Below are 27,244 nucleotides of genomic sequence, written 5' to 3'. Positions count from 1 at the left end.
CCGGTCAAGCTGGGCTGCACTCTGGACCAAAACAAGATAGCCTGGGCAATTTCAAAAGCTGAAGATTAGGTCCTTATAGAGCTCCATTAATATGCATAATATATTCATTAACAAACAGAAAACCATTGGGATATTGGCTCAAGGTTGACTCAGCCTTCCATCCTTCCGAGGTAGGTAAAATGAGGACCCAGATTGTTGGGGGCAATTAAGCTGACTTTGTAATAATGCCGCTTGGGGGGTGTGTGTGAAAGCCCTAATAAGCAGGCATATACATAGAATGAAGGCTACTGCTAAAGCTTGTAAGCCGCCCTGAGTCTTCGGAGAAGGGCAGGATATAAATGGAATTAAAAAAAAATATTGGGGAAAGTAAAGACCTTTTATTTATTCCAATTGCCATTCCTTTTCTATGCCTTCCTTTTTCCTCAGTCCAGCACCATGGCAGAAAGCCCCATCTATCCCAGCAGTGGACTCTGAAGCTCTAACCACAAACACCCTTGTTGCCCTGCACTCCGAGACACCTGTTGCCCTCCTCTGCTGCCCCAGCTGACCTTTGCAATCATCTTGCTCCCAGTGTTGTTGAGTCATGCCGGGCCTGGCTCTTTGTAAGATGACTGCTGCCCATGGAAGGCCTTCTTCCCCAGGTTTTGTGAAGAAACTGCCACATGTAACATTGGGAAGAAAGCCTCATTCATGCAGTAGCTGCCTCGTGAAGGGCTAGGCTGGGCAGCAAAAGCAAAAATTTGGCAAAACTCAACTGGAGTGGCAGAGCGCAGGGCCTGCAGAGTGCAGGAGGCCAAAATGGAAGAGATAGGCAAGTGTGTGTGTGGGGGGGGGGGATGAGGTGGGGTTGAAGAGATCTTAAGTACAGGTGGGCTGCTAGGAAGTCAGATTTTGATCAAGTGACTGTGGGGGCGCTGCAATTGTAACTTCTGGGACCAGCCATTTGTTGTAAAAGTACCATTTGTTCAGCACTGTTGTGCAGATAGTCTTTGCTTAATGACCACAATTGGAACCAGACGTTCGGTCATTGAGTGAAATGGTCATTAAGTGAGATGACTGCTTCAATCAACAACCACGATTCCAGCATTCCTATATGTGGTCGTAAAGTGATTTCGCAGGTTAAGTGAATGGAGTTCCAGGTAAGGAGTGCAGGAGTGCCTCAGCAGGGTGGAAATGGCCCTGAGAGGCCTGGTGCACACAAATTAGGTAGTGCTGCAGTGCAGTGTGCACCCAGAGAGGTCACATAAGCCAATCCTGGGGGTCTCAACAGCCTCAGCCTGTCCCAGTAGGATGGCAAAAAAAAAACATGCCACCCCCAGGAAGCACAAAACACCCCGAGGGTCCAAGAATATGGTACAAAGCACTCTAGTCCCCATGAAAGGCCACATGTCTGTGCAGCCCCATCCAGTCTGACCGGGCTACAGTGGCTGAGGACTTTAGCCAGCAGGTAGGGGGTTTCCTTCTCCCCTGAATGGCTCTGCTGGCCAACAGGCTTCCAGGTACAAAGGTGGGGGGGGGGAAATCACGAGTCCAGATGGAAGAAAGTGGTGAGAGGCAAAAATAGGCAGTAGAAGGAAAAAGCGGGGACCAAGGGAAAAAGAAAGAAAAAGATGGCTGCCCCCATGCATCTTCCTCTTTGCACATTGAGAAAAGGAGACTTGCTTGGGATTTCCATGCTGGATGCTGCTCTTTGTAAAATATTTTTGGTCTTTTCTAAAGGGTAGACACAGGTTGTTCTCCTGGCTCAATGTTAGATTTTTTATGGTGGGAGTGGCTTCCTCCTGCTTCTCATGGCAGCTATGGTTCTCTTTTGCTTTTCCCTCAGTCTCCACTTCCTCCCTCTGGTATTTATTGTTGCCACTCATCACTTCTCTCCAATGTGGACTCCAGTGATTTTTTTTCTTCCTCTGTAAATGGTGGCCTGGTGTTGAATAGCAGAGCTACTATCCAAAGGCCCTGGCAACTATAGCTAGGTACTGTCTGGGGCTGGGAGCAATGTGTGTGCCTCTCTCTCTCACCTGGACTCTGGAGCAAGGCTGGGCTGGGGCTTTCCAGGCATTTGTTCCTTAGTATTTGTGTGGGAGAGCTTTTTCATTCCCAGTTGTCAGAGTTTCCTGGGTGTTTAAGAGCATAGATGGATAAGAAATAGTGGGCAAGTAGGGGAACGTGCAGTGCCTGTGAAGTTGTAAGGGTGAATTAACTGCCAACTGCCCAATTTTTCATTGTATGACCCTAACCCTTAACTCTAGGCCCAGGTCGTAAGTCCCTTCATTCAGCAGCACTATATTTTCAAACAGTTGCTGAAGGAACAATTGTTAAGCGTCAACTACCTGTAACTAATTTCAGATTTAAGGCTTAATAATTTTCTGAGGAAGTTTGAATTATATGAATGTATATTACTTTCCCCTTCATGGATTACTGCCTTGTCATGGCGAAGGGGCTTGCGTAATTCAATGAAGCCATGAGCTATACCGTGCAGGGCCACCCAAGACGGGCAGGTCATAGCAGAGAGATCTGACAAAACGTGATCCACTGGAGAAGGAAATGGCAACCCACTCCAGTATCTTTGCCATGAAAACCCTATGGACAGTACCAAAAGGCAATACGATATAATGCTGGAAGATGAGCCCCTCAGGTCGGAAGGCGTCCAATATGCTACTGGGGAAGAGCAGAGGGCTGCTACTAGTAGCGCCAGAAAGAATGAAGCGACTGGGCCAAAGCTGAAAGGATGCTCAGCTGCGGATGTGTCTGGTAGTGAAAGGAAAGTCCGAAGCTGTAAAGATTTATTCTCCGTAGGAACCTGTAATGTAAGATCCATAAATCAAGGCAAGCTGGACGTGGTCAAACAAGAGATGACAAGACTGAACATCGACATCTTAGGAATCAGCAAACTAAAATGGACAGGAATGGGTGAATTTAATTCAGATGACCATCAGGTATACTACTGTGGGCAAGAATCCCTCAGAAGAAATGGAGTGGCCTTCATAGTCAATAAAAGAGTAGGAAAAGCAATACTGGGATACAATCCCCAAAATGACAGAATGATCTCAGCAAATAGCTGAGGAAAGGCAAGGGAGAAAAAAAAAGATACGCCCAACTGAATGCAGAATTCCAGAGAATAGCTAGAAGAGATAAGAATGCCTTCTTAAATGAACAGTGCAAAGAAATAGAAGAAAACAATAGAATAGGGCGGACCAGAGATCTCTTCAAGAAAATTGGAGAGATAAAGGGAATGTTTCATGCAAAAATGGGCATGATAAAGGACCAAAATGGCAGGGACCTAACAGAGGCAGAAGAGATTAAAAAGAGGTGACAAAATTACACAGAAGAACTATACAAGAATGAGCTTAACATCCCTGATAACCATGATGAGGTGGTCACTGACCTCGAGCCAGACATCCTAGAATGTGAAGTGAAGTGGGCCTTAGAAAAACTGAGCAACAACAAAGCTAGTGGAGGTGACAGTATTCCAGCTGAGCTATTCAAAATCTTAAAAGACGATGCAGTAAAAGTGCTACACTCAATTTGCCAGCAAATTTGGAAAACTCAACAGTGCTCACAGGATTGGAAAAGATCAGTTTACATTCCAATTCCAAAGAAAGGCAGTGCCAAAGAATGTTCAAACTATCGCACCATTGCACTCATTTCACATGCTAGTAAAGTTATGCTTAAAATCCTACAAGCTAGACTCCAGCTGTATGTGGATTGAGAACTACCAGAAGTACAGGCAGGATTTCGAAGAGGCAGAGGAACTCGAGACCAAATTGCCAACATACGCTGGATCATGGAGAAAGCTAGAGAGTTCCAGAAAAACATCTACTTCTGCTTCATTGACTATGCTAAAGCATTTGATTGTGTGGATCACAACAAACTGGCAAGTTCTTAAAGAGATGGGAGTACCAGACCATCTTATTTGTCTCTTGAGAAACCTATATGTGGGTCAAGAAGCAACAGTGAGAACTGGACACGGAACCACTGATTGGTTCAAAATTGGGAAAGGAGTCCGGCAAGGTGTACTGTATACAGTCGCCCTGCCTATTTAACATATGCAGAGCACATCATGAGAATGGCAGGGCTAGATGAAGCAAAAGTTGGAATTAAGATTGCCGGGAGAAATATCAACAACCTAAAATATGCAGATGATACCACTCTAATGGCAGAAAGTGAAGAGGAGCTAAAGAGCCTCTTGTTGCGAGTAAAGAAGGAGAGTGCAAAAGTTGAGTTGAAACTAAACATTAAGAAAACCAAGATCATGGCACCCGGCCCTCTCAATTCCTGGCAAATAGATGGGGAAGAAATGGAGGTAGTGACAGATTTTATTTTCCTGGGCTCCAAGATCACTGCAGATGGGGACTGTAGCCAAGAAATTAAAAGATGCTTGCTCCTGGGGAGGAAAGCCATGGCAAATCTAGACAACACACTAAAAAGCAGAGACATCACCCTGTCAACAAAAGTGCGTATAGTCAAGGCTATGGTCTTCCCAGTTGCAATGTATGGCTGTGAAAGTTGGACCATAAGAAAGGCTGAGCGCCAAAGAATCGAGGTCTTTGAACTATGGTGCTGGAGAAGACTCCTGCGAGTCCCTTGGACTGCAAGGCGATCAAATCAGTCAGTCCTAGAGGAGATGAACCCTGACTGCTCTTTAGAAGGCCAGATCCTGAAGTTGAAACTCGAATACTTTGGCCACCTAATGAGAAGGAAGGACTCACTGGAGAAGAGCCTAATGCTTGGAAAGATTGAGGGCAATAGAAGAAGGGGACGACAGAGAATGAGGTGGCTGGATGGAGTCACTGAAGCAGTAGGTGTGAGCTTAAATGGACTCTAGAAGATGGTGGAGGACAGGAAGGCCTGGAGGAAAGTTGTCCATGGGGTCGCGATGGGTCAGACATAACTTCGCAGTTAACAACAACCAACAACAATATTACTTTATTTTAAAACATGGAAAGCTCTTCGGTTGAGTTGGAAGGTTTTTCTGCTGATTCTGTATGGTATCATAATTAATAAGGGAGTACCTTTAACCTAGGGACGCGGTGGCTCAGTGGGTTAGGACGCTGAGCTTGTCGATCAGAAGGTCGGCAGTTTGGCGGGTCGAATCCCGAGTGCCGCGTAACAGAGTGAGCGCCTGTTACTCGTCCCAGCTTCTGCCCACCTAGCAGTTCGAAAGCACGTAAAAATGCAAGTAGAAAAATAGGGACCACTACGGTGGGAAGGTAACAGCGTTCCGTGCGCCTTTGGCATCTAGTCATGCCGGCCACATGACCATGGAGACGTCCTCGGACAAATGCTGGCTCTTCGGCTTTGAAACGGAGATGAGCACCGGCCCCTAGAGTTGGAAACGACTAGCACGCATGTGCGGGGGAACCTTTACCTTTACCTTTACCTTTAACCTAAACAAGGTTTAAAAGATGACTATTGCCTTTGTTGTAAATAATATTCTGTCCCCATTTCTTAGTAATTTGTGCATTTGTCAGTTTCCAAGTTACGAATCATTTATACAGTTATGGTTACATTCATTTGGCATTTGTTTTCTTAGATTCCAAACATCTCCCATCATCCACAATATGAGCTTCATCAATCAAAACATATGGTGAATAAAGCTTTTACCTAAAAGAGGCCAAAATCAGTTAATTTAAACAGGAAATACATTTGGTCATTGTAGAATGTTGGAATATTTTATTTCTAATTAAAAATGCTTGCTTTATCTGAAAAAATACTCCTTTTATATCAAACATGCATGAGGAATAGATCTTTGAGACAGATAGGCATTTTATCTTCATCAAAGTTACATGCCAAGGGCAGACGTATTATTCTTCTGGTACCAATGTATCTAGTATACACACATAATGCTACCAGATTATCTAAGCATATACATTTGCTCCACATTTGCATGCATGCATCACATTTTATGATATCAAACTTCAAAATTTGAATACACACACACACACACACACACACACACACACACACACACACAGAGTTTCGTCTTATGACCACAATTGAGCCCAACATTTCTGTTGCTAAGCAAAGCAGTTAAGTGAATTTTGCCCCATTTTATGACTCTTCTTGCCATAGTTATTAAGTTAGTAACGGTTGTTAAGTGAATCTGACTTTCCCATTGAGTTGTTTGTCAGAAGGTGATCACATGACCCCGGGACACTGCAGCTGTCATAAATATGAGTCAATTGCCAAGCGCCTGAATTTTGATGATGTGACCATGGGGATGCTGCAACAGTCATAAGTGTGAAAAATGGTCGTAAATCACTTTTCTCAGTGCTGTTGTAACTTCAAATGGTCATTAAGCCTACTGTTGTAGGTCGAGGAGTACCTGTATAGGGTATTCAACATTTCGTAAGGAAAACAGATGATCCGGATGGTGGGATGGAAGATAGATTTTGTTAGATTTTAAAAGAAGCTTAAAATTCAGCTACTATACAATCTTTTAACCCAGCAATAGTGGTACTAAAAGCTTTTAAAGTTTTTTGAAAGAAAACTAGGTGAAAAATTAATTTTAGTTTAATTTCTAGCCTTTTGAAATATTTCATTCATGAACTGTAAAAATATGTTGATATTTCTTTCAGTGCAGCTTAAAAATAGTTTCATAGAAAGATAAGTCAGCAGAATTACTTCCTTCCCAGCTAAGCCTTCTCCCCCACAAGAATTTGACTAAATATAAAAACCATTTGCCTCTCACATAACTGCATATAAATTTAGAGTGTCTTCTTCCTTCAGAATCAACCTAGGTGTGATCATCCTTCCTTCACTCACATTTTGAAAAGCATCCACAAAAGGCTGTTGTCCAATCACTGTCATCCTGGATTTTGCCTTTTGTTCTTCCTTCTTTTCTCAAAATGAAAATAAGATTGTTTTGTTTTTATAAAAGTAGAAAGTTTATAGGAATAGTTCTCACTTTTTTAAAAGGCAGGTTTACACATGGGAATGATGTGTGGGGAAAATATATAAGATATAACAAGGTAGCGTGATATTATTGTACAAGTATATATATAATTTTATAGCAGTATCACCATTATTGTTATGGAAAAAAATAATACAGTGTTATAAATACAATATATTATTATTGTGATATATAAATCACACAGAACCACTTGAAAAATCGGATATGAGCTTTTCCTGTCATCTACCCATGACCTAACAACTCCTTGTGGATCTTGTTGAAGCTTTGCTATGAAAATAAATAATAGAAACTGACTTTAGAAATGGCTAAGGAACGTGAGACTTTATTGCTGATACATGTTGAATAAAAATTGAAAATAATTTTATTGAAGTTTAAAAATACAAAGAAAAAATGAATACAAAGAGAAATATAAAAAAGACAAAAATAAAAATGCAGACAGAAAAAGGGGGATAGGGAAAAGAGAGAATATACCGGTATATAAAATTTAAAAAACCTAGAAAAAAATAGAATAGACTTCCTCTTTGATCAAGAAAAGTACAATTTCAGTAACTTAATATCTTCCCTTACATTTCAATCAAAAATCTCTTCATCCTATATCTTATTCTTTATCTGTTAACAAATAATAAAGCCTCATCATTTGATCTTAATCAGCAAAAGTCCATTAAGTGCATATTGAAAATGCATATTGTTGTGCAAATCTTTTGGGGAAAAAATCCATTTTACTTAAGTTGCAGTCATTTACTCATTTTCTTGGGAATATGCCCCTCTGGATTAACTGATTCTGGCATATCCTAAGTGGTTTTTCTTTTAAAATTAATAATTTATAATCAGATCTTAGTATCAAGAACTGAAGTTCTGGCTTCTCAGGCAAAAATGTGTTGCAATTTTGAATTCATTTACTGATGAAATAAATCAGACTGAGCTTAGGGAACTTAACTTCTTGCGAAAATATGTACAACTGAACTCTTAGATATTTTACTCCTGACTCATGACAATAAGAAAGTACCCAGAGATTCCATATATAGAATTTAATGATAGGATAGTCATATGGGAGAGGGAAAGTACACAGGAAGTTAAGAGCTGATTTGGGGGTGAGAGGTAGATAACTGAAGAGTATGGATAATATATTAATAGGGGGAAATTTGTCCTAAACCCAAGGCATAATATGAAAAAAGAATATTGTAGCAGATGTAGGGGTTGGAAGGTCAGTTTAATTAGTTTTCTAGGTGGTACTATCATGTATAAAATCAGGAAGATTACAGACTTCAAGATGATTGAGATTACATTATAATGAATAAATTATATACATTTAGAAAATTATTTAACATGAGTTTCCTTAACTAAAAATATTAATTAAGATTGGAATCTGCTGTGATCGTGTACCAATACCCTTTTGAAAAGTTGGTTTGATTTTCATTGATTACCCAATGTAAAGTTATAATCAAGATACTTTGGATATGGGTGTGTGCCTGTTTTACCCTCCTGAGTGTCAGTGAAGAGAAGCCATTGCCATAGCTGAGATAATAGCTTTCATTACAGTAATCATGCTTCCTAATTCAGAGACTTCTATTGTAAGCACATTTGGTTCTTCCTATTTAAGGAGGTGAACTAAAGAGACAGACAGTCACGCTACTTGTAATATATAAATGAGGATTTATAAAATGGAGTTGAAAATGTGAATGTGCAAGGAAATAATAATAATAATAATAATAATAATAATAATAATAATAATAATAATAATAATAATAATAATAATAATAATATAAAGTTGGAAGGGACCTTGGAGGTCATCTAGTCCAACCCCCTGCTCAGGCAGGAAACCCTATACCATTTCAAGCAAATGGCTGTCCAGTCTCTTCTTAAAAACCTCCAGTGTTGGAGCATTCACCACCTCTGGAGGCAGGTTGTTCCACTGGTTAATTGTTCTAACTGTCAGGAAGTTTCTCCTTAGTTCTAGGTTGCTTCTCTCCTTGACTAGTTTCCATCCGTTGCTTCTTGTCCTGCTCTCAGGCGCTTTGGAGAACAGCTTGACTCCCTCTTCTTTGTGATAGCCCCTGAGATACTGGAACACTGCTATCATGTCACCCCTCACCCTTCTCTTCATTAAACTACACATACCCAATTCCAGCAACCGTTCCCTATATGTTTTAGCCTCCAGCCCCCTAATCATCTTTGTTGCTCTTCTCTGTACCCTTTCTAGAGTCTCGACATCTTTTTTACATCGTGGTGACCAAAACTGGATGCAGTATTCCAGGTGTGGCCTTACCAAAGCATTGTAAAGTGGTATTAGTACTTCACTTGATCTTGATTCTATCCCTCTGTTAATGCAGCCTAGCACTGTGTTGGCTTTTTTGGCAGCTGCAGCACACTGCTGGCTCAGCTGCAGCACACTGGCAATAGAGTTTTCTCAAGAGGGTTTCATCCACATGAGATATACTAATCAGTACAAATTTGTTCTTTATTAGTAAAAGTATATGTATTCAGGCAGTATTTTTTAAACCATGTTACTTTAGTTCATTTTAGAAAAAGCAGTTCAAAAGCGAAACATATCAGGCTAGGTATCAGTCTTTTATTATATAAACATGAATGAGCCAGACATGGTCGACAACATTTTTTGCAACCTTTTGAGCACTCCCAAAGTATAGAAGTTTACCTACCCCCAAAACTAAATATTTGGCTGGAAATTGATAATAAGGAAGTAATACAGCTACTTACTATGGCTTGGGATCTTACAATGACAATGAAGAGTCACAAAGCATTATTTGCGCCAATGCATATGCCATGATTTTGATTAAACAGAGAAGCACAAAAAACACATTTTCTTAATCTTTTTCTTTTGTGTTTGGTGATTCTATGGTGGCAAATTTTCAGCCTTTTTAAGAATTACACCTTTGCTTGCTCACATATAAAGTGTTGAGAATTTGTCACCTGGTATGATTTCACATTTCTTGCATAAGTTTATCATAATGCTACTTTAATGTTTCTTTATGATCTTCTTGAAACAGTGCTGTTGTCAGACCTATCTTTAAAATGAGGACTTATCTGATAGAGTTTCAGTTACTCCTGTCTTCCCCCAGAATTATGGATTGTTGTGCTTGTTCTGACTGAATCGTTGCTCATTGAATCTATGATCATTAGAGTTTGGAATTCTGGAGGGCCATTCACAACTAGAAGGCACAGAAGTGCTTCTACTGCGTCTGCAGCTTATTGCAACAACAGCTGGTATTGCAAGATGCATTCCTTACTATTGTATATAGTATATGTACAATAGTACATGGTATATATTGATCCTGATACCAGAGATATTAAACAAAAGTTCTATTTGTCATCTTAACGTCTGTCAAAAATCATCCATGCTTGTGTATTAATATGTTGCATAACATAAGGACAGTACGGCCACTTCTAAGTGGCTTCTCCTCATTGCTGTCTTCTTTTTTCATCTAGCTTCTTTGGCAAATGTTTTCTACATGTGTGTTCCTAAGCCTTTGGAACACTATACAGCCTTTGTAAAACTGCACTGTGTTTATAAAGCTGCACTGCTTTCTAAAAGCTGCTGAAGGCACCGCAGCTTCACGAAGACAGCATAGTGTTTTGAAGACAGGACAGCTTTACAGAGACAGTCCAGCATTCTAAGAACAGTGAGATTTACAAAGAGAGCACTTGAAAACACGTGTAGGAAACGTTCACTGAAGAAGCTGGGTCTGCAAGAGACGGCAAGGGGCTTTTGCTTTGGCTGCAGCAGATGGACAAAAAAGGAGAAAAGTCATTGCAGGGAATTGGGAGAGAAGGCAATGGGCAAATGAATGCTTGATAGCACTTGCTGTTGATGTGAGCTGGTGCCCATTGGGCTGGTGCACCTGAGGCTTCCAAGGACATGGCAGACAGCCCCAGAACCATATGATTATGGGGCTGCTTGGCGTACTGCTAAGCAAGGTGCAAGCCATTTAAAGAACAGAGATGGGAGAAATAGGTGTGGGTGGAAATTGCAGGCGGTGCCTTACCTTACTGAGGTTCAGGATTTGGAAGGGCCAAGCCTGGAATTACTTGGATTGGGGTGGGTATTCACTTAAAGACTCTTGATTTCTTGATTAAACAATTGCATTGTAGGGGGGGGGGCTGGAATTGCTGCTGTAAGTTTGTGTGGTCAATGTACAATTGTGATCATAAGTCAAGGACAGCCTGTACTAGAGGGGACCAAGAGAAGACGGAAAAAAAGCTTTTGCAAACCAATCTAAGAGAAAATTTGTCAGGATCTGGCTACCTGTTTTGCCTAACCTAATGTTCTTTTTCTACTGTCTTTAAAGGATGGCATGAACTGGGTCTGCAGAAATGTCAATGCAAAGAAGAAGTAAATCAAGCTGAGTTGCCTGGAACTAGAGAAACAGCAAGAGCCAAACATGCTAGCCAGCTGCTAGTGTCTGACCAAATATTGCTCCATCTGCCTGCAGCTACAGCTGTTCAGACTGGTAACCGTAGCTAAGCCTACTGCTTCTATAGGAACTTTATCTGTTGACTAGTGTCATCCCCATCCCCATGCAAATTTTTCTTTCATCCTTTTTGAAAAGTAAATAGTATTAAGGGTCTCCCTGTTGTTCATACTAGCAATGAAAATAGGAATGGGTTGCAGTCTGACATAGGACACTTCTGATGAGTTCCACAGAGGTCAGATTATTACAACAATATATATCAATGGCCACATCCATTCTGAAATCACTCAAGATCCTTCCCTGGTGCAGTTCAGAACTTTTCTCATTGTCCAATAAAGTGATCTTTTGTTCAAGCAAATGCTTCAGTTTTAAAATATACGTAACACATTGCTTACAAGGCACTCATTTGGCCATATGCCCAAGGGTCTGTCTTTCTTTCACAAAGACATCTATAAAACTCACTTTCCTAGCAATTGGAATGAAAAAGCAACAACTCATGCAGGATGCCATAATTTGATGAAATAAAACAACTTGTTTGTAGTGGTTGTTATTATATTTATATTTGGCCTAAACTTTCCCCAAATGTCAGATTTCACTAAGAGTTTTTGGAAGTTCAAGCTTATTGCATTGTATTAGTTCTTGAAAATAGATTTTTTTAAAATAGTGAAAGTAACTCAAAGCTCAAAATCTTATACAAGAAGTTAGTAACAATAGGCCTTGTCATGTTCTGAAGGGCTTTGATGCAAAATTTGATTCAGTATACCTGAAATCTATAAAGTCAATGAATTATATCTGGTAATACAAACAGAAGAAAATTGTGAAGTGAAAGGTTTTGTCCATTTTAAGTAGTCATGACTTTATGTATTTTTTTGGTGAGTTAGTATAGTTTCCCGGTATTCTCATTTACATTTAATATTGCTAACTCTGCAGGAAGTCATTGTCTAGATGTCAATCAATCAATCAGTTTATTACAGCCTTAAGGCCAGACACAATCAAAATATATAACAGCAGTAACAAACAGTCTGAAATGTTGAAATTTGTCAAAGATTTATCTTTGGCCATGAGAACGTTGTTGCACCAAAATGAAGAGCAAGAGAAGAGAATCGTAAAGAATCAATAATATTCTAAATATATTCCCCAGAAAGACACATGATTTAATAAATCTTAATGTGCTGCCACAATACCAGTACATGCCGTAGGTTACTGCTTCTTGCCTCTTAAGTTCTCATTTCATGGGGTTACTCTTTTGTGCAAGAGATCACTTGCAGAATATAACCAGATTGTAAGGCTGAAGGAACTGTGGAAATTGAAACGTTCCCTCTTGTTCCTGGAGGAAGTCTTACTAATCCTCAAACCACGGGCATCTCTTGTGGAGAGCCAGACAGCGTTAGCTTCTTTCAAATATTCTTTATCCAATTACTACCTGGTGATCCTTGCTCATACCTTACTGTTTTTGGGGTGGGATGGGGTAGATATTTTCCTCCTTGGTATCTTAAAACAAGCACAAATTGTAGATTACATGTATCTGTCTCACCTGCTTCTGCTGGTTTATGAGAGATCATAAGCAAACATTAAAAGAAGTAGGAGGTATAAAATGAAGTTTGTGTAACCATCCAAATACTTCTAGGGAAGCCAACTCTGCTAATTAAATACATGCTCCAATTCCTAGGTTTTTTAAAGAGTATTTCATTTTAGATATGCCATTATATACAACAGCTAAAATGTTGCTTGCCATTTAAAAATAAAACAAAAATGATGTGTAATCCTTTAGTCCAAATATCAGAGGCTCATGTCATAACATGTGAATCAATTCAAGAATAGGTATATTGTATATTTCTCTTATATATCAAGCTCTTCGTCTCCAGAATTCATTGTTGTGTTGGAAATACATTCTATTCCTATGCAGTTTGACCTTCAAGCACACTTTTCAGCTCTCAAAATTTTTAGATACAAAATTTCCCATTTTTCTTAATGCATTTGTTGTTGAGAAGGATTTAATTGGAATAACCAGAAAGAATCAGTGTGCTCTTTTGAATTCAGCAAGCCCCCAAATTCCAGTGTTAATACATCTATTAAGTTTTATTCATTCTGAACTAAGAAAATATTTGAAGCGCCCTCTCCTCCCAAGGTGGAACTGGCCTAATGACAGTATCTTGCCAAAGGTAATGGCTTAGTGGATAAATGCCTCATGAACAACATGGAAGAAGTGATAATTCATAGAACAATCTCCAGTTATTCCTTACAAAATGAAAATGCTAGCAGAACACAGCATTAGTTAGCTGTTCTTAAATCAATCTCCTCATGCCCAACTTTTTTAAAAAATCTCTTATTGGTTCTTATAATCTTCCCCAGTGAGCAATATGTCATAAGTATGCTACAATGTGTAAACGCCATACTATGAGTACTTGGCAAGTTGTTTTTCCAGTAAAATATTATTTCTTTTTTATTAAACTCTGTTGATATATTTAAAGGTAGGTCAGAAAGGTTGAAGTGTAGCTTGAGACACCTGGTTTAACATGTTAAATTTAACATGTTAAAAGATACTTAAAAGCATGGTTCAAATGTGGTTTAATTGTTTATTTTCATCACACACACCTTCCTTACTCTCTAAACAAACATTTTCTCATAAGATCATGTCAAATGCTTTATAAAGCCATGCCTGCAAATGTTATCTAGCACACTTATCTTTTCTTTTTTTAATTTAAAAAACACACAATTTTATAAGCTCTTCTTTTCTGAAGTTAATGAAAAGTCTGACAAGATTTGGTAATATCAAACCTCTCTGTATACATTTCAATATTTGGCAAACTTGAATTAAATTTGGAAGAAATAACTAAGACTTTATGATTGTCTGTCATTTTTATAATAAATTTTCTATATTATTTCTTTTAATGAAAATGGTTGGAAGAATAGTGTGAAACGGACCGACTGACATAATGTTTCCATTCATTTCATCCTAAAGTGGTATTTTTTATTGTTTCTGTATGCTAATGGCCATTCATCTAATATGCCTGGTTATCTGTAATGATGTCTATGGTCATTGGATTTGTGCATATTCTCTAGATAGTAAAAGCAGTGCAACTTTTTATCATGTTTTGAATGGCTCAGGGGTATTACAATACTAAATGTGCTTGTCAAAAGAACTTCCCATTTAATCAATTATAAGTACTACCACATAAAAAGTTTAGTACAGCTTTCCCAAACCTATTACTCTCTAGATAGGTTGAACTGCACCTCCTATTATAGGTGTTGTAATTCAGTACAGTTGGTGGAGGTGGTGGAGGGGGAAACTGGCTTAGTGTGTTTGCTAGGATGACCAATAGATTGTTGAGAGAGCTTCAACACTTCCTTTTTCATTTTTACCCCATTAAATTACAGTTATTCCTGCAATATTCAGGGCTGCTATTTAAAATAGCTAATACAAAAAGAAATTCATTCTAAACTCAGAACTATGGTCAAATGATTAGGTCCTATTCTATTATTTTATGGAAAACTCTATGTATCTATCATATTTGTCCAATTCTGGTTATAGTGATAAATAATATTCATGATGACTTGAATATGGTTATAGATGCATTTAATACAGTAATAGTAGTACTGCATTTATGCTATCAGCAGCAGAGCAGCAACAGCAATCATCATATCATCATGTCATTATCCACCATTTCACCTTTCCAAAAGAACTCAGGTACCTTACATAAAATCGCTTTATGCCCACAACTATAATCTGTGGGTTAGTGTGCTGAGAGATTGACTCTGGCCCAAAGTTTTCCAATGAGTTTTATAGCTGAGGATAGACATCAATGTCTTAACTGCTAGCTTTGAATTGGAATGCTCGAAGCAAAACGTAGTTTTGGTTGTGCTGGTGTTCCAGTTTCAAAACCTTAACATTAGCATGGAACGTGTGTCTGACACAATATTGCCCTAGCCACCATCCTGGATTATACACATGGACAAGATTTTTATTTATACACTTATTTATTACAATTATTAAGAATGGTGACCATCTTCATTCACAGAATGTTGTTGAATGTTATCAGGTATGAGATCTGCTGGCATTTATTTTCCCAAAAGGGAATTTGACAAACTAAAGATGATTTAGTCCATGAAGGCAATACAGTAGAAAAAATAGGATTTTCATCTTTCCTGTCCCTGTACTATAGGTACAAATCTGTTCTACAGATGGTTTTAATAATGAAAAAAATATCTGTTTTAGGACTGGAAAACTTCCCCAAACCAGAGTTCTGTTTTTTTTACATATTTTATTGGTTTTAACTGTAACAATCTCCAGTGCCTAGTGTACAGCATGTTGTCTTGGTTTATGTTTTAATAAAAGAAAAAAAGACAATAATAATCAATTAACAATCAGTAATGATTAAGTTTGATAATTCCATATGTAGTATATTAATTAATAATATATTTCTTTGATCTTCCCTTCTCCCGTTTATATTCTCCTTCAACCTTAAAGAAAATGTAATTCTTTATATTTTCAATATATAGTTAAATATACTTTTTCATTTTTATACAAATAATAATAATCTCTATAACATTTTTTGCTTATATTATTCTTGTAACCATCATCTCATTAATTCACCATGCATCCTATTTTCGTAATTTTTGTTAAGCTTAATTTCCCTTATATTCAATCCAATTCATATCAGTCATAATTTCTTCATATGTTAGTCATCTAAATGTCCAGATTTTCCCTAGCATGCATTATAGAAATCCTGTACTTATTATCTATCTTATAATATCTAGGTATAACATCCTTTTCAATCAGTCTATATCACTTATATTAATAAAAGTTACATCAACCTACTATTTTTACATTTCATATATTGTAGAACATACTATATTACTTAAATCTCTTATCCCTCTTGTTATAGGGCCCCTTTATATTCAAAGTTCTCTATTCTTTTAACTATATTCAAACAAGTGTTTGTTCATGTAATAGTCCATCTGGTAGGGTGAGTCAAATCTCTTGCATCTGTCTTTGGTCTTTTGCCGGTTAATGTTCCAAGTTGATATAATCTGCTTACCCAGCAGTTCCTGTATTTTTTTGCAAATGTTATTGGGAATACAAAAGATGAAGTAAGATGTATACTTTCTGTCTCCCAAACTCTGATAATTCTCCTAAAAATTCTATAGGCCACTCCATTTTTATTGTTGCATCAGAATCTTGTAGATTTTTTCCTCTTTGTAATAGAGTGTAATTCTTTTCATTTGTTGTTTCATCAATGTGGTCATATTCTTCAAATTTGTGGTCTGTTATCTGATTTGTTTGTTCATTTGTCATTATTTCCTGGATGTTTTTTAATTGTAGATTTAAATTAGAAATATGCTTATTTAAATCATCAAAGTTGTTTCGAATTTCCTTGTGGTTTGAATGTATTGTCATTTGTATTTGTCCTAACATTGCATTTATTTCCTCCTGGAAAGTATTTCTCTTGCCTTGAAATATTATTTCTGAAAGTCTTTGATTTTGTAGGCTAAATACTTCAGGAGAAAATACTGAATGTGGCATCCTATCATTTTTTATATGTATACAGTATCCATGTTGCCTCCCCTTTCAATTAATCTTTCATCAATGTTTTAATTCAAGGGTCAATTATCAGTCAGTTCAAAATTACAGTTCAGTATGTTCAGCCACTTTAAATCCTTCCTGTAAATTTTCCTTTAAAAAATTAGCTAAGAGCCAAAGTTTTTCTTTTCCATAAACAGTTCTTAAATTTAAACAACAGTCCAGGTGGTGTTTTTTTTCCTTTCAGACACTTTTTAATCTTATAGCTGGCCTAGCTCTTCCTTTGTTCCATGCTGTCTTCAAGGTTATTTGCAATTCAAAAGAACAGATTATTATTTATCTCTGAGCATTCTGCCAGTTTCTGAATCCTTATTGTTAGTGTTCTATACTTTGATTCTCCACTAGGTGTCAGCAGTTATTTCTTTTTTCAGGTTTTTTTAAATCAAAAAGTAGTTTTGTTACGTATTTTTTGTAATTCAATCAAAACACTTTAGAGTATAATCTTGACAGTTGTTTAGTTCCTAAATTTATCCAGACTGTAGTATTTTAAATTAAATTTTAGTTTATCTCTTTCCTCCTTAATATTAATTCGCTGCTTCCAGGGAATAGGGATATAGTCCCCTCCCTTCCCTTCTGGAGGTTTTCTTGCTTTGGGGATCTTTCTCAAGGATTCAGTTACTATATAGAAGAAAGAAGATCAATATTCTCACCAATTCCAAGCACGCTGTTCACCGATGTTTAGGTTTGTGCTCTTGGACTTCAGCTGCAAGTAGTTTGGATTAGACGCTGATCTCACGCTAGTCTTTCTCCTGTTGGATCAGAGGGCTTTCCCCGGATCAAATGAAGTGATTGCCATTGCTTTGTGATCAATGGAGTACCCCTCCTTCACGGTCACCTCTTTGGGGCGACTTCAGACCTATCTAGGGTCCCCCTGGCAGGACGAAATCAGCTGTGGGGAGCGGAGCTTCGCTCTCCCACGACCAAGTGCTAAGGGCACAAGACCGAAAGTCCTCCAAAGCAGAGTTAAACTGAACAGCTCTGTATACCTATACTGACATTTACTATGGATAATCCAAGTCCCCTTTCGCTTTTAATTTTTTAAAACTTTTTTAAAAATATGTTTTATGGGCATGACGTAGCCTAGACTGCATTATTTAGAAGGAAAAAGGAGGAAGGATAGCTAATGGATAGGCCTCTGCTGCTTACATTTCTAAATATGAATTACTCTAACTTCTCATGAGAAAAGATTTCTGCTCAATGAAGCCCATATATGTCTGACTACCTTAAGAGTTGGAAAAGTAACCAAACTCTTGCTATAATTAGAATCAAGAGCTTGCCAGGATTGTAAGTATACTAAATAGTAACTCTCTCTCAAGTAGCATTTATTTGTGGACTCTTGACAGATGAAGCTGCCACTGAGCAGTTCCTATCAACAACAGTCAACAGCAAACCAGTGATGGATACTATTCAGAGAAACAGAGCTGCAGAGAATTAGCTACTATTGCTAATTATGAATTCATAGATTGTACCAAGCTAAGCATAGAGTGAAGGAGGATATGTGTTCAAGCCTGGAGCCCTGGGTGTTCAGTGGAGCTCATTTGTTGTGTTGTGTTGATTTATATTTTTATAATTTTTCCTGTATTCTCCTTGTTACAGTATTATGTATTTTAGACAACCTTTTTATCACTTGTATTACTGTTAATCACCTAGAGTCATGTATTTGAGATGGGTGGCCATATACATCTAAATAAATAAAGCAAAGATTCAGCTTATGCCAGGGATGAATTAGTTCTAGTAGATAATTTTCAGGATGGTCTTTCTAATGAAATGCTGAATGAACTAGTTCATCATCACACACTAAAGAATTTAGAGGAGCTTTTTCAATGTTGTACAACTATAAAAAAATGAGAAGAGCTGAGGCAAATGAAGAATAAAAAGAAGAAAATATTTCGTACCCTTTTTATGTCCATTTCTCTCCCCCTCTTTATACCTTTGGATCCTTCTGGGATGGAAGTAATGCAGCTCAGAACTAACAGATCTCCTTTGCCAGAAGTGGAGATATAATATAGAATACAACTTTATTGTGGGATTTTAATGTATTTTGCACAATATTGCTGTGTTAAACTTCCTCCCACTCAAATCAGATTTGTAGTGTTTTATCTGTGGGATCAAGGATCAAGATGCTAGTAAGTGTCCCAATTGTTTCAAATCTGAGAATTCAATCTCTCCCTTTGAAGAGCTTGGGGGAAAGGGGGGAGCCAGTTTGGTCCAGTGGTTAAGGCACCAGGATAGAAAGCAAGAGACCATGAGTTCAAGTCCACCTTAGCCATGAAAGCCAGTTGCGTTTCTTTGGGCCAGTCCCTTTCTCTCAGCCCAACCCACCTCACAGGCTTGTTGTGGTTCAAATGGGAGGAGGAAGGTATGTTGGATATTACTACCACCTTATTTGTAAAAACAATAAACTAAATAATGCTCAGATATCTAAAACAAGAAGCGACTTGTTTTAGATGTGTGTAATTTTACAGACATAACCTGCATCTGAAATAAAATCTTTCTACATGATTAGACTTGGAAGCAATGACAATTTCCACTGATAAATCATGGTACAGCAATGTACCTTAACCTGTCAGACAGTTTAGGCAGCAATGCATAAGGAAATCATAATGGAAGAGTTATGTCATTTAATTTTATTATTGAATATATTCTTCTTTACCAGATTTTTATTACTCTCTGGAAACCTTGCAAATGTACCAAGCTTGCAACTTCTTATTTGCATGTTCCCATTGTGTTGGGAATTAATTGGCTATTGACTTGTATGGGATAAAGAAATTTTGTCTTTTTCTTCTCTTAAGTTCGAAAATCATCATTTACAGGCAGTAAAGTTCATTTATCATATTCACTGTTCATTTATCCAATTTACCTGCTTTAAACCATTGCAGCTCCTGTTTTAATGGACAAATATGTTGACAAACATGGAACAGAAAGGCTGGCACATTCCCCAGCCTGATTCCTGTGACTGGTTCCAGGAGTTCAGATCTTTGCTAAATAGCATCCTATGCCAGCACAATAATTCACTTACAGTATCTGCAAACATGTATTGATGGTACCCAGTTGTATATTTTGACCCCAGGCTATCCACATGACACTGTCCCCATGTCTGCAGGCTATGTGAACTGAATGGAGAAAAATAGACAAAGGCTCAATCCTGAAAAAATGAAGTGGTTGTGGATATTTGGCTCCCTGGTCCTGAAGATGTTCCAACCTTTAATTTTGGATGGAGTAGTACTTTCCTGTTCAAGATTATAAACAGTCCAGGGATTGTCTTGGTGATACTTGTAGGTAACATGGCATTTGCAAGTTCCATCTAGTGTGTCAATTGCAACTATTCCTGGAACAGGAGCCCTTTTGACAATTACCTCACAAATGGAATATTGCATTCTCCATGAGGTTCTCCATGAGAATCTCCTTGAAGACCACTCGGAAGCTGTAGCTGGTCCAGAAGATAATGATGGAAGTAGCAATAGGCATGCCAAGATATGCCATGTGGCATCACTGCTCTGTGAGCTTGCCAGTAAGCTTTCTGGTTCACCTCATGGTGTTAGTTACTACCATAAAGCCTGGTTATTTGGTATTTCCAGTAGTTTCTACCTATCTGGTAAGATTTGGCAGGAGGTGCACCCCACGTCCCCTCGATATCTATCTGGATACAATGTATCTTCTCTGTTGGAATGCCTGTCCCCCAGAATAGCATCACCTTGATAAGGATTCCACCCTGATGATGTTCAGAAACCCATTGACTATTTATCCTCACAGGTCCTAGGACAGGGTAGTTGCTGAATGCCTGTAGGATTTCTTCTTATTATATAAGCTTTTCTTCTGGAGGCATATTATCTATCCCTTTATTTTTTATTTTATTTTTTGCTTTAAATGGTTTAAATCCCCATTGTCTCTAATTCATGTAAATAAATAATAGTGGAGTCCTTGATGCTCTCTGTTGCTTACCTGGCTCCTTGGTAATTCCTTAATTAGGCTGCTGTTTATGGCTTTTGTTTATCGTTAGGCTGTTGTTTAGAGTAGTAACCAACAGTCTAATCAAGGAACTAGCAAAAAGAAAACAACACCCCACTGACAGGGCAAGCTACAGTATATAGGCAGATAGCAAACCTCACTCCTTTACTAGCACTGAAGATTTTACATAGGTAATGAAGAGTCTGCAAGCAAACAACCAAGCTCAGAGAGCACTAAGGACTCCATAGTTCAACCCTGAGATACATATATTCTATTAGTAATAATTACATAATTAAATAAAACAGGCATGAGAATAACTAGAAAGGTTAGCAATGAATGGGTAAACATTGAGCACAAAGAAATATGTGGTTGTCCCCTTAGTGGCATATGTTTCTGTGGACAAGTATATACAAAATGCTAGTATAGACATTAGCTGTGTCGATTGAAGATGTGAGTAAATGTGTACTTTTCTATCAAAAATAGTTCCGTGTGAGTTTCAAACCTGAATAATTTTCAGTGAATGTTAAACTATATAATGCAATTATGAGAAGATATGAAAATTAATGAACTGAAGTCCAAGAAAGTTATATTTGACAGGGGAGATTAGAATGAATAATTGCAAGCTATCCATGAATGGTGAAAATTAGAGCAAGTAAATGAAGTGGTGTATATTGGTAGAATGTTTACTAAAGATGGGGAAATTGATGGAAAAATCTTAAAACATGCAAATGCTGGCAGAAAGGTAATAAGTAGTATTTGGTTTGTTGCAATGAATCCAAGTTTCTTAAAAGAAGCAAAAATATAAAACCAGCCTTCAGCTCATTTTGTTATATGGAAGTAAGAATTGTTTTACTATATAATTGGAAAACAAAGATAAGAAAATGCAGCGGGAATGTTACTTAAGAAATGTGTATGGTAAAGGGAGGATGGGTTCAAGAATGAGTAAGTGATGAATACATATGAATCGAACAATATAAAAGAAGCACATTGAGTGGTATGCTCATACAGAGAGAATAAATGAGCATATAAATATATCAAGGAAGAATAGATAGATTGAGAAGAAAGAGGAAAGTTGTGCTTGAATGAAGTTCATGAGTTCCTGAAAAAGGAAAGTGAATGTGAAAAGTTTAAAAAACAAAGGGCAACATATGAATCAATATATGGACTTGATGGCTTTTCTACCAGGATAGAAAAGAATGTACGTAAATAGTCATGGTACAAACCAGATTTAGCTATCTTTCCTTTTCTCCACCTCTTCCAATTTCTTTTGTTTATAACTTTTTCTGGGCTTTGGACAACGTACTTATAAAAAAAAAGTGATGTTAATATATACAGTGTGCATTTCTTTGAAAACAATGCAGTGTGGATAGAGCCACATTGACAAATGCATATTTGAAGATAGAAATTGAATAAGTAAATAAAGATGTATCTGATGTGCACACTTCAGCTAATGAATGGTATGTGCACAAGAGTTCCTGCTATGTGCATTTTTTGAGCTAGATTGGAATATAAATTTATTTACATGTTAAAATATCAGAAGCACTCAAAGCATGACTACCCTGCATAAGTGCAACCTCCAACAAATGGCACTTATGTAATAACAGCATCCTGTCATTTACAAATTTATTAGATTTTGACATGTGAAATCCTACACGAGTATACTTCTGTGCAGAAAGGATCATTTGTAGACAATTGCAGCTGAATCTGCACATGCCCAGGAAATACTGTATGTCATTGAGTAATGATGGAGCAGAGCTTAAATAGAGAGCGCCCTTGGTGAGTTCTAATTTTATAATGCAGGAGGTAATGATTAGGGACAAGAGGTATGAGCTTAGGATGCTGCTGTCCTATCCTAGCTTGACTTCACATTTGTTGAATTGTGTTCATCAAGCTATGACTAATGTCAGCTGTACTTTCACAATATATGCTGATTTAGTTCATCTAAACCACAGCTGAAAACTCTGCCACATTATAGTTTAGTGCAAAGCATAGCCCATTCACTACCCGAGATAAAGTCTGTGTGAACACCTTTAAGCAGTAATACACCATATAAATGTTAACTACTGTTTGGTCTGATGCTCTCTTTGTACTTTTTTAAAAAAAGTTTATAACAGCCACTGTAAGGTGGAGAGGATATCTTGCCACAAAATTAAGTGTGTGTGTATGTATGATGGTTTGGATATGGAGAAGGTTCCATTGGCACATACATACCCTGGGAGTAGTTGAACTTGTCACATTATTATTTATTGTTTGCTTCTAGGTTTCTGCATTTCTTTCTCTTGTTGCTTTTTGCCATAGAATGCCATGTAATTTATGACAAGTTTGTTCTGTGACCTTGTTTGTGTGGCAGGCGGGGAGAATTATATCCCAAAGCTTTTATATTTACATGATAGATTGGGTACTCTTAAAATGACAAGGATTTGGTTTGGCCCTGTATGTTTTACCTCTGAACTGAGGAAGAACCACAGGCATGTTTTATTACTGGGGGTTTTGATGCATCTCTATTGTTTGGACAAAAAAAACACCTATAGCCTTGACTAAAACCTTCAGTGCACTATAGACTGCATTATTGTCGGTTTTGACACCAGCAAACCTTCCTGAAGATGCCAGGCAATTATTCCTATTACCTCCTTCCCACTCTGCCAGCTACTACACAGGCAAAAACATTTCAGCTCATACAATCCCAGCCACCTTGCAGTGAGCTCCTTTGCCAGCTGACTACAGTAAATGCTATTGGATGAGATTATTTTTCTTTTAATTGTCCTTCAAAAGTGGAACTCAGGTTTGTATTTAAGACTCTTGATGTGGCTGACTGAGTAAAGTAACTTAGAATGCCAAGTTAGAATTTTAGATATAGGGTTGTGTGTATGTGATATACACAGAGAGACGTGTGTGTGTGTGTGTGTGTGTGTGTGTGTGTGTGTGTGTGGTGTGTGTGAGAGAGAGGGGGGAGGGAGGGAGGGAGGGAGGGAGAGAGAGAGAGAGAGAGAGAGAGAGAGACCATTTTGCTTTTAGACCTGCTCATGGTATCATGGTGTATAGTACTGCCCAAATATATTTATCCTTAGCTTAAAAATGCAGGTGTTGAATATTTCTCTGAAGATGAGCAGTTTAATTTATGTGGACCAACAGAGCCATAATCAAATAGGGGACACCACACCTGAAAGCAGAATCAAATCTGCACAAAAGCTGGAAGGTATTGCAACAACAATTATGGGTCTCCTTTGTCTTCCTTTACTGGTCTGTGTTTGAACACTGAACAGCAAAAGTGTAAAGATAGAAAAAGAACTGAGCAACTTGGATATGTTCACCCTCATCTTGCTCTTTGACACTGCTGTCTTCAGACAGGTGCAGACCATGGGGAGAATTTAAGTTATGTCCAACAGATTGAGCATCTCTACAGCTGGGCAAACATGTCCTGAGCTGTTTGGCACCAAAACAGGACTTTTATTTTTACTCCCCTGTAAATTTTCAGCAGTCACACCCACTATTTGTGAAACAAAAGACAGCTGAATGATAGCTTAGTGCTGCAAGATGGAAGGGGATTAGATGCTGGAAATGTTCATAAGGGGGGAGTGGAAAGAAGTGTTTCTTTGGTCTGTTTTGAAATCAAAATTGTACAAGTCAAAATATGAAATAAATTTGCTAGCTATTGATCAATGCTGTAATTATTTTAAAAGGAAAGCTGCTGTTATATTTAATATATCATTATTATATTTCTGTCTAACTTACTACAGAATACAATACTTCAATTTTGCTCAGCAGTTTAACTAAGACTGGGAAGGGGCAGGGAGACTGGGCAAAGAGACCTCTAAGAAAAAAGGATAGAAGATTCCTTCCTTCTTTTTTTAATGAGATGGGATTAACCTCCAACCAACAAATGGCAATTCAAGTATCTGCACTTTTTTCCCATTGTCAAGTGACAATAGAGTCACTTCGTTTTCTTTTATTCATGATTAAACTACAAAGAAAGCAAAAATGGTTTATGATTCTTAATTTACAGCCATCACTCCATGACTGAAAGATTCATGAAGAAATTCTGTCTTGCACTACTTGTCTCTTTCTAGTGTGATCCAATTGTCCATATCCAGCATCGTGAATAAATTAGTCCATCTCATATGAGGCAGAGAACAAATTCAAGCATGGTGCTAGAAATACTTGTAAAACAAGTTTAATAAAACAAGGTGTTTCAAGCAAAGCGCTGCCACAAATGCCATTGGAGAAGGACAGAGTCCCCAGCCAATTTTATCCGAGACAAATTCATTCAACTACAGTAACTATGCTAGCATAAAACAAAGCCTCGTCTGAGTGTCTATCAACATTCAATTGTTTTGCACCTCACCTCATCCAATGCCCCACCTCAAATTCCAGATTTAAATAGACATTAGATAGACGTATTAATCTGATGCTTATCTAATGTCTACTTCAATACTCAGAATGTATCTGGTTCACTTCAAAAACATGTCCCATTCTCTCAAAAGTTATTTCTACATCTATTCTTGGATAAAAAAAAAATTCTGTTCCTGCATGGGTTAGTCTTTGCTTTTGTGACACTAAATTACGGGCCAATCTATAGAATTGTTTTTAAGAACATAGGAAAATAAGAAGTTTCTATTAAATAATGTATTTATCAATTTAATTAAATATTAATTATTCTGGTTGTGGTAGGACTGTCCTATCTGGGTTACATAAATCTGGTTGCTTACCAGATGGCACTAAAGAGATATAGACAGCCATTTTTGCTTTCATCTAATGGTAGCCTAAATAACAATTTTTGCAGCCTTAAGTAGTAATTATTCATGATCTTAGCAGGAAAGGGTATTATTGTTGAGTGCACCGTCAGCAGAAATTTAGATTGGCATTTTTATCTACCTATCAAGTCTCTCCCAAGGACCTGGAATAGGCAGATGTTTGATGATATTAAAGATATTGTTGCAACTGTTCCAAGTAAATATGCCTTTTGTAATTGATGGATAGAGATTTTGTCAGTGTCACTGGTGTTCAGATGGTATTCTAGATGTTTTGGGATTTACTATCTTTGATTTCTTTTGCCACTATTTTCTCCTTCTATTTGCAGGTCTTGTACTTTGTGATTTTCTCCAGTTGGTTTCTACTGTCTCCAGACGTTGCAATGTCCGCTATCCAATTTTTTTGTCTTTCTTGTTGATAATTGTTAAGTCTAGAATGTTATATGGCACATGTTTGTTTGAATTCTAAAATTCCAGAGCATCTTAGCTTGTTATAATTATTATTTAGAAAGGGGACATTAGCTATTTAGAATCAACATGTAACTCATATGCTATCTAATCTTGCAGCAGCATTTTAAATTCAAAATAACCTTTCTTTCTAATATGTCACATCACCACCACCACTTAAACTTTTATTATGGCACAACAATAAAATATATAAACTTGTAATTATTATTAATAAAAAAATTAAAAGACATAAAATGCTATAAAATTACAAAATACAATTATTAGAAAAACTGTGATACAGATAGCAGTGGTAATCATTAATTTTTTTTGCTAAACTTAGAAATTACACAGAGAGATAAGATCAGTGTTTCTCAATCCTGGCAAATTTAAGATTGGATAGAGTTCAACTTCCATGCTAGCTGGGGAATTCTGGGAGTTGAAGTCCACCCATCTTGAACTTGCCAAGGTTGAGAAACACTGAGTAAGATGATGGCACTTGCCCATTTGAGAACGATCATAAATTGGAGGATTGGATCTAGGCTTAAACCGGTTTGAAAATCAATATACCAGATACATTGTTTAAAATGATTCCTGGCATTTTCAAACCCTAATGGCTTTCCAAGCAGAGTTCTAAGGATTAGAGTATGCTGTTAGCTTTTGTTAGCCAAGTTGATGTAATATGGTCTTGGAGGACTAGTGGAGCCAGACCACAAGAGAAAAAAATCAATTTCAACAAGAAATTAAGGGATAGAACCAGTCTCTAGCACCCACAGAAACAATATCGGTCTTTAACTGTGAAACAACCTTCCCGATGTATCTTGGAACCCCAGGTATAACTTATAAGTTGGACTGGATGGCTTCCAAAATATTAAACTTTTTAAAAATGCAAACTGAAACATCATAAAGAAGCTGAGAAATGATCTTGGAGTTCTACTGGGCCACACTGCACGATAAGAGAAATGTATTCTCCAAGATAAGGAAGCCTAGACTGCTCTGCAGTCCAGAAGTAACCTTAAAGGCCTACATGGCTGTAAGAAGCATATGAGAACTGGCTAAACCTATTCAACTTTGACTCTCTTAAACCAAACAGAAGGCATTAATAGTTTGGTTCCAAGGAGTGATAAATATATTTTAATTAAGAAATGGAGCCAGCTATCAGAAATACTTGTGCTTCTATTTT

The 27,244-nt window shown here is 37.5% G+C and overlaps 1 protein-coding gene across 1 annotated transcript in view; it reads left to right on the top strand.

The window, feature by feature from the left end:
- ARL3 (ARF like GTPase 3) overlaps positions 1–14,096 on the top strand; it is a gene marked incomplete at its 5' end in the record, with an annotated part of 42,754 nt that extends 28,658 nt beyond the window's left edge. Inside the window, one exon of the mRNA XM_081329937.1 lies at positions 11,218–14,096. Coding sequence (XP_081186063.1) covers positions 11,218–11,265 — 48 coding nt within the window. The 3' untranslated portion in view covers positions 11,266–14,096. The remainder of the gene's footprint in view (positions 1–11,217) is intronic.
- Positions 14,097–27,244: the final 13,148 nt, after the last annotated feature.

Source organism: Vipera berus (assembly GCF_964194415.1).
Source record: "Vipera berus genome assembly, chromosome: 5".
NCBI classification, from domain to species: Eukaryota; Metazoa; Chordata; class Lepidosauria; order Squamata; family Viperidae; genus Vipera; species Vipera berus.
The sequence above is the reverse complement of the archived record's forward strand: the minus strand, read 5'-3'. Positions and strand labels throughout refer to the sequence as shown.